The 9,140-nt window shown below is 36.8% G+C and overlaps 1 protein-coding gene across 1 annotated transcript; it reads left to right on the top strand.

Annotated features, from left to right (window-relative positions):
- The first annotated feature begins 982 nt into the window (after positions 1-982).
- Positions 983-7,591, top strand: U2af38 (U2 small nuclear riboprotein auxiliary factor 38). Its single transcript, XM_069042148.1, has 5 exons — positions 983-1,161; positions 1,216-1,370; positions 1,423-1,577; positions 1,629-1,828; positions 7,348-7,591. Exons 1-5 carry the CDS (start codon positions 1,118-1,120, stop codon positions 7,475-7,477), a joined length of 684 nt encoding a protein of 227 aa, XP_068898249.1. The 5' UTR covers positions 983-1,117; the 3' UTR covers positions 7,478-7,591.
- The last annotated feature ends 1,549 nt before the right edge of the window (positions 7,592-9,140 follow it).

Genomic DNA, 9,140 nt, shown 5'->3' with positions numbered 1-9,140 from the left:
GTGGAGTTTCATTCCAGCACAATAACATAACGTGAGTTAAACAAGAAGCTACACAGTACACGGTCATTATAATTGATTGTAGTCCAAGTTGGCGTAAGAACTGAATGCAAAATGTATGGTTGCCGCTCTATATGAAAATGATCCAAATTACGTGAATAAGTGAATACACACAATTGACACTATTGACAGTTCACGCCACATTAGAGTTATGTTTATATAGAGCGGCAAAAATTTCATACCATGGGCATGGCTTGGTCTGACTATAAGTTATAATGACCAGTACAATGTTTATTCAACTGTTAAATATGTAACGGCCAACTTTTTGGAATCCTCAATTTTTTAAGTTTACATAATTGAAATGAAAACATCCAGATTTTGAACTTTTTATTTCTGGTTTAACTCATTACTAGCTTTTTCCAACTGTTGAATTAGAAGATTTAAGCTTTCATGATTGAGCTCAAAATTAACAGTTTCATTGGTTAATTTGTGATCTACATTTTTGGCACAATCGAGATCGACTTGAAGCAATGGCTCTCTAACAGAAGCCAGTTTGGAATTGCCGAGCACCCACTTCAGCCTCCAGTTAAAATTTTCTACCAAACTGTGTCCACTATCTACCAACTTTTCTTTAACTAGCGCCTGGAAAATATCGTCTTTCCTTATTTCTAAACAGTTTTTAATTTCCTGTTGCACATTTTCGACAAAATGCGTCTCCAGTTCGAAATTCTCGTTGAGAACACTTTCCCGGCAAATTTTTTGAATTTCGCTTTTGGCCCTATTAAAATCTTCCACTGTCCACTCGATGTCGCTGTTGTAGTTGTCAAAATTCGCTTGTTTTATGCCGGTTAGGTCATCTACGCAGTCGTGTAAAAACTGAAATGTGTCAATTCATCAATTTTTTACGATGCATAATTAAACTTATTTAGTACCTGTTGTAAAACGGGAGCATTAGCTATTTTCAGTAAACAATCAACAAACTCCGCCATGCCCACTTCTGGCTAACAAAATTACTGTATTACCGACCGTTCTGTCAAGTTTTTTTGACAGAGTTGAAAGTTGAAGCGTTATGGCGTCGTTTTGTGATTGCTAAGCCGGAAATTTGTAATTTTTTTCGACGATGGCAGAATATTTGGCTTCAATTTTCGGTACCGAAAAGGACAAGTAAGTAACAAACATCAGCTAGCAACAAAAATGACCTACCCTCGATACTTTCAGAGTAAATTGTTCCTTTTATTTCAAAATCGGAGCCTGCCGCCATGGAGATCGTTGTTCGAGAATTCATAACAAGCCAACATTCTCGCAGACGTGTTTATTGCAGAATTTGTACGTAAATCCTCAAAATTCCGCCAAGTCAGCTGATGGAAGTCACTGTAAGTAGCACCACCAGCTCCTACGGCTGTAATCTAAATGCTTTTTTTGTAGTGGTGGCTAACGTCTCCGATGAGGAAATGCAGGAACATTATGACAACTTCTTCGAAGATGTTTTTGTGGAATGCGAGGACAAGTATGGTGAAATTGAAGAGATGAATGTGTGTGATAATTTGGGGGACCATCTTGTTGGCAATGTCTATATTAAGGTGAGCATTTGTCACCAATCATCCACAAGTTTAACGACGCCGTTTTAACAGTTTAGACGAGAGGAGGATGCTGAACGAGCTGTCAATGATTTGAATAATCGCTGGTTTGGGGGGAGACCTGTTTATGCTGAGTTGAGTCCTGTGACTGACTTCAGGGAAGCATGTTGTCGCCAGTATGAAATGGGGGAGTGTACCCGCTCTGGATTTTGCAATTTTATGCATTTGAAGCCGATCTCGCGTGAATTGCGCAGGTACGTGTTTTTTATTTTACCAGTTGCACAATTAATAAACTTATAATGTGACTTCAAAAGTATTGATGGCAACTAGTTTTTAAATCAAATTAATTTTAAAAATTAGTTTTGTAATAGACTCAAATATAAATTATTCATCACAACTTCAAAGTTTCACTATTTAAGAGAGTTCTTATTGGTTTTAGTTTAAGTTTCTCTAGTAAAGATCAAGAAAACTTTATGCTGAAGTATATAGACCTTTGTAATTTAAGAGGAATTTTTATTGGGGTTATATTTAATGGTTGAAAAGGGATTGTTTCTTTGTGAGAAACAAATATTCCTGAATCATATTCATTTTTACTTATACAGACCTAATTCACATAACTTTCTGACCCTGACGAAATTTAAATGCAGCCAGTAATACGTTTTTCATTTATAACTTGATTTAAAAACATGAATAATTTGAACTTTTGTATGGAAACTGACTCTGTATCAATATCATATCGATCCTTTCGTCATGGGAGCACATTTTAATGAACAAAAAATATTTCAGCATTATTCAAAATAAAATTGTCAAGTGATTGTCAATAATGCTAAGAGTGTCCAGATTTTGTAGTAAATAAAGACATCAAGTTATAACTGAATAACGTATTACTGGCTGCATTTAAACTTCGTTAGGGTCGGAAAGTTATGTGAATCAATCTCTACCGTGAGTTTTTTATTTGACTGAACATAGGATTCATGGATCTGTAAGTTTGGTTGCCTATTTCAAATGAATTGACTTGTCCATTTTAGAACTGAACATTGCCATTTTACGTTGTATGTTTAGCGAAATAAAAAACGCAGTGTATAACAGAAAATGCTCTTATAAGTTGCCGGAAGAGAAAGCGTTCACATTTTGGAACAACATTTTTCTTGTAATAGATCTAGAAAACAATCATTAAATGTATTGTTGAATTATTTATTGACTAGCTTACATTGTTTAAAATGATGATTTGAGTTGAATAATCCAAATGAGATACATAGTGGTCGTTTGTATTGTCTAAAATGATGAAGTGGAGTAAATAAAACATACTGGATTACAAAAAAATGGCAACACTCACCAACGCATCACTTTCTTTTCGTGAAAAATATACACAGGCTGACTTTGAAGGTTGTGCAAATATTTTAACCTGTGATAGAATCCCACAAGAGGTAACGATTGAGCCAGTAATGCCTTATACTATGGCGGACAATAAATTTAGGCCGGCCTGTCATTGAGTTGACATCAAAATGTGAAGCTGGCATTATGTTCAACTAACCCCATTTTCGATTTTTGTCATTCTTGTCATCGTGACAGCGATAATCAAAATTAAATTGGGAAAAGAAGCGTGCACTAGAGAGAAGTGCTATTACAAATCAGTTATGCTAATGCATCATGATCTGTAAGTTATGAAAAAGGCGAAGGAAACGCCAAACAGCTTGAAAACCTTCAGTTTGACAAACTGACACATCAGTCATAATGACAATAAATGGTCGCTTGCATTGACTTTTTTGAAATGTCAGAAATATGCCGGCCTAAATTTATTGTCCGCCATAGTACATAATTTTTTCGATTTCCAAAGCTTATAAATTCTCTATTATGCAGGATTAGATATTGGTAGTGAGTGATCTTGTACTTTGTGATAATATGTACGATTAGAGGTAGCTGTCATGATAATTTAATACATTTATTTCGAAATAATTCATGATGAAACTGTAACGATAAAAGTCAACCATAAGTCCATAACCTCGAATTACATAAAAACAAAAACTTGATTTTTTAGGTTGGTCGTACGTCAGAACTGCCCGCCAAATTTGAAATTTTTCAGCGTTTTCCAAACAAAGTGATTCCTTTGATTCTCTTGTAAACTATTAACATTTGTATTTATCGGGTGTTTTTTTTTTTTAATTTCATCCTAAAGTAGGTGTTGAAGAGTCGACTGTGAACGCACCACTCGTATAAAAACGTAAGATTTAAAAAGCTGATCCGTGATCCGTAATACGTATAGTGCGTTCACAATCGAGTCTTCAACGCCTGCTTTGAGGTGAAATTTAAAATAAACACACTATATACGGCAAGTTGGGTTATTTTATAGCCTTCTTTTTACCTCAGGTTAAAATATCTGCACAACTTTCAAAATCAGACTGTACATTGACTAGAGGGTAAATTGTATTTTTTTTTTAGTTTCAAGTAAGTAAAAGAAAACATCTGTTGTGGTTTTCGGTTGTGTCTTGAGAAAAGTCGTACAGTTTAAGTCTGTGAAATCAGATGTATTATTGATACGTTTTCTCTGCAAAAGGTGTCACTAATTGACTGTAGTAATAGCCTCCAGAAATATGTTGTCAGTTAAATTGCACTCATAGCGGTTCATGTTCTATTGTCAATAATTATTATTTAAATTCTGTTTTGGCGAACATAAAAGGTGCAAAGGAACTAAATCCAAAGTCGAAATCACGGCATATGTTTTCAAAATTTTCACAGAGATACTGTCATAGTGTTGGAGTATCTATGAAGTCTTTTGAACAATTATTATTCTATGAATTTACACCCGCCACTGACCGAGATACTTTCAAAAGAGGCGGCGCTCAAATTTTCTCCCTCCCGCACAACCGAACCAGTGCGCAACATTTGGTTTTGACAACTAAGAGCGTCGGGACTGTACTTCAGAACATAAAAGATTCACCTTACTTTCGTAATGGTGCTCTCAGTACCGGAGAATGGACATACAGCGCTATTGCCTGTTTGATCGAGTTTCGGCAAAAATGTCCAATTTTAAATTGAAACAGGTATATGCAACCAGAAATACTTGCATGCATTCCAGAGCACCTGTGGAAACACGTCCAGAATCCCAAAGCCTTCTTTGATCTAAATAATTGTTGATCGCACGGTAGAATCAGAAAATTTTCAAATTTGGAAAATAAAAAATTGAACGAGCAATCAACATGTAGGTTACACGTACTTCCTGCCGAAGTACGAAGTTGATGAAGTTATTTTGATGCTTTTTTTTAATTGTGGAATATCTTACAAATCGATTCTTCCTCAATCTGCAGACGCTACGCCCATTTTATTGAAATATCGAACAGGATACCGGCTGGATACCGGATATGTACCGTCTCGAGCGAGATGTCCACGCCATTAGCTATCTTACAAACGTTCGATCATCGATCTTTTGATGCGAGATTGTGGACTTTGGTGTTGCAGTAAATAATCAGTTACTGCTGGGACCACATATATTCAATCCTGTCCCGAATATCTTTAAAGAGAGCTATTCACTTTCTGATCCTGACCGAGCACTGTGGCTAAGCACGTAGTCTGTTCAATTTGTATTCAGAAGGTCCGGTGTTCGAATCCCAAAGACATCTGACCAAGTGTGGGTTTTCCCACACCATAGTCTTGATATGCGCAATGAGAGATAAACAAATGCCGGGTCCACCATCTTCACCTCTAGGTACAGCTCAACAAAAATAGCTTGGCACATGGCTGATGGATACGTAGTGGATTGGCACTTGTTTGTTGTGTGTCGAGGTGTTTATATCGTGTATAAACGGGCGAAAAATTATAAACAGAATAAAACACTTCAAGCTTCTAGCGAACACCATGTCCGGGCTGTTTAGCAGATTTACTTCATTGAGTGTGCCGTACCTACAACCCTAGCCATATCTTTGTCTTACAGACACCATCTCGTTTCCTCTTCTGCGCCTTTCACATGCCAAGCTGTTTTTGTCAAGCTGTACGAGTACATTCATCCATTACTTCCAAACTCAGCCTTCACCGTACCCATCTTAACTTCCTGTAGGGGTTAGGAAAGCCTATAGCGGCTCGCCGTCCCTAGGGAGGGAATGAAAGGTTGAACCTTTGCTTTTTGTTTTTCGATTGTAGCGAATTAAGGAGCAACTTCCTTCAGATCATACTTGATTTCAATTGGAATCATATTACGATTATTATACCGCGAAGTTTTCAAAGTACCCATAAGTCAAAAGAAAACAGTGACTACTTGTTGTGTGTTACATTTTTTTGTTTGAATCAAAATCTTTTGATCTTACCAAACGTACCAAAGACCAGTCCAAGTCGACGAATCTGCACACGGTAAATTTGATTTTCTCTTGCAACAGTTGCAACGACAAAGTGTCTATTTTTTCGTCGTGATGACTATCAACTTGTGCGTTCTCTTGAAATTTGTTCCAAAATTTGTGCACAAACAATCCAGTTTTGTGCGCCTTAAAAACGTGCACAATTACGGTTAGATTATCACATTTCGACTCACCTCTTTGGTTATCGAATCCCAAGAATACACCATAAATGTCAATTGGAGGGCGAGCAAGATTAAAGAAAAGAAGCCTTTCAGAATGTGATAATTTTCGTACGGTGTCACTTCGGGATGGTGCAGCCTGAGCACTATATGGTAGGTGACAAATATTATGAGGAAGAATAGAATCAGCGCGTTTCCTAGAAGGGGAATGGAAAAAATGGAGTTCAAGCGTCTCGACAGTTCTGCCAGTTGAAAATGTGTCTGGGTGCATTTTTTAATGAACGCGGTGGCTTCGTCCGGGCTCGTCATTAAATTCAGTTCGTTCAGGTCCTCGTTAGTCAACGAAAACAATTTTTTTATTATTTTCGTCAACGTGTACATAACATAATTTATAACCCCCATGAAAATGAGAATCTCACTCATCCACGTCAGCAACATATTGAAGTTATTTTTAAAATTTACGACGGAAAGGACGATCCACGCTACCGAAGTTGTAAAGAAAATTGCACTGGCCTGGAATTTAATTATTCCGGGGTTGAATTTGATGGGCAACTGTCGACAAATAATGTCTAGTTCATTCAGGATTTTCCTGATTTGATGTCGCTTCGCAATAAACCAGAAATAATCTATGTTGATTTTGAGAAAGCACGTCGTGGCCACAGTAATTTCTTTGAGCGCGTAGTTGGATTTATGACTTTTCGATAGCTGGTGGTGGTAGAACGAGTCTATTCCGAGCGAGATCAGCACTATGTGGTAGACAAAGTAAGGAACACTGCAGAACTGGTCGAGTATTCGCGTTGAGATTTTGGTTGTTGGTGTCTGGTGCAAGGTGAAGTGGAAGACGCCGAAGAATCGCGTCAGGTGGTGGAGGGGTCTGAGGTGGTGTTTAAGCGAGGGCATTATTCAAGCGAATGGGATAATAACGATATTGACGCAAGCGTTGTGTTTACGACGCATTAACATTTCAATAATACCTGTCTGTTTATTTGTTGATGGATACATTAAGGTATTACGATTGATGCTCAATATAATGAAGCGGGGGGGCTTACGAAGAATCCATTCGACCTCGTAATTGATTAAACGACGATGTTCGTTCGATTAAATTAAAGAGACGTCGACAATTTTAATTCCGATCCGGCGAGGTATATAACGTGACGTCGCATCGAAAGAAGAGTAATTCATCATAACGTTGTGACTCATCGGTTCGATATTAAAAAAAGGCAAAAACAATTTTTTCTCCGGCATTTCTTTAGTAAAATATTGTTTCAGATACTTGTATTCCCGACGAAAATCCGGCCGCAGGCGCTCCAGATCTCGATCTCCAAGAAGACGTTCCCGTTCCAGGGAGAGGAAATCCCGTTCGCCACGTCATCGCTCAGGGCGCAGCGGGAGATATTAACTGTATAATTATTTTTCCAAGAAATGTTCATATCCGATCAGTAATCGATAATTCATTTTAACATTTAGTTTTTGTGAAGTTAGTTGCAAATAAAGGAAGATACATGTAATGGCATCCGGTGTTGGAGTTTCATTTCTTCGATTTGGTTGTTTTAGGGCGGGACTATTACGGGTAGAACAATAAAAGATTATCTTTTCATGAGGAATTAACATTAAGAAAATGGTGCACGTTTATAGAGAACGTCTATCTATTATTCAAAGTGCTGTAGCGGTAGTTCTACGCTATCATTTGCCGAGGAGAAATATTTGTTCTGGGAAAACTATTTTATAACATTAATCTATGAGAGAAACTATTCTGTTAACGGTGGTATTTCAGTTTTAATCGAGTCATGCGCCATATTTTATTTGAAGCATTTTCGGACATCAAGGAATAATGTACGAGTATGTACCCGTTGCAAAGTAAAATACATATTTAGTAATGCAATTAGTTACCTATTTATTTATTACTATCGTGCGATCCATTGAATTTGTAATTAAAGTTGGCGCTGGAACTGAAGCCGTAGGTCTTTTTGAATCGATACACTTATTTGTGTATAAATTAATGTAACAAAATGCTATCAGTGGAGTCAAACGAAGGGCCCGTTTGTGCTTAGAACAAAATGGTTAACATTTTCAGCATCTGTTGTAACATTGTTTAATAAAAGAAACATTTTCATTGTAATTTTTTATTAATCCCTCGAATCCTGAATTCGCCATTTTCTGTTTTACAAATTGTCATTAAATGTGACGTTTGCCGCGGTAGTTCAAAATTAGACATGCGTTGACAGTTCAGCGCCAACTCTAATTACAAATTCAATGGATCGTACGATACAAGACTTGAATCCGTGAAACATTGGAGAACATTTGGTTTGTATTTTTTTTATTATAAGAATTATTATTGTGTCTATGGTGAAAAAAGTATAGGTTGAAAAAAATTAATCGAGCGACTTGGGCAGTTGTCTTTGTGATACCAGGAGGATAAGGTAAGTTCTGTGTCAACATATCCCAGACATGTTCCATAGTATATTTTTTCCTGGTAGGCGGAAAAAATATACTATTTTTTCGTGGTAGGCGGAAAAAATATACTATACCTATTTGTATCCTGGGATTATCCTGCTGTTATGCAGGTCATTGCTGCATTTGTAAAGCCGGCGCTATACGATGCGTTCCAATGCCATCCATCGTTGAACGCACGGTAGTATGACACATCATGTGACCACTGAAAACAAAATGTTTTTGTAATTGTAAATTTAGGGATGCTTTTTTCATACTTTGTTAATTAACTGGCAGCATAGCATCGTTAACGCGATTTATTACACAAATTAATATTTAACACTTTCGGATTTGTTGAAATTTTTAATATTCATGAATCCCAAATCAGATTGACGACACATCGCTCATATTACAAGAAAACAGGTGTACGACAATTTTGCAATTTTAGCTTAAATCAGACACAAATTTAATGAATTTAATACTAGGGAATTTAAACGGAAAGAAGCACCCAACGTTCATTAGCATTAACGCTTGCTTGGAAATACGAACCCATTTGGAGTTTAAGAGTTTATTTAATTATGTAGTGTTATTACCTTTATATTTTTTTATTGCACAATTATTGTATTGGGTGA

Source organism: Tenebrio molitor, chromosome 3, assembly GCF_963966145.1.
Source record: "Tenebrio molitor chromosome 3, icTenMoli1.1, whole genome shotgun sequence".
Lineage (NCBI taxonomy): Eukaryota > Metazoa > Arthropoda > Insecta > Coleoptera > Tenebrionidae > Tenebrio > Tenebrio molitor.
The sequence above is the reverse complement of the archived record's forward strand: the minus strand, read 5'-3'. Positions and strand labels throughout refer to the sequence as shown.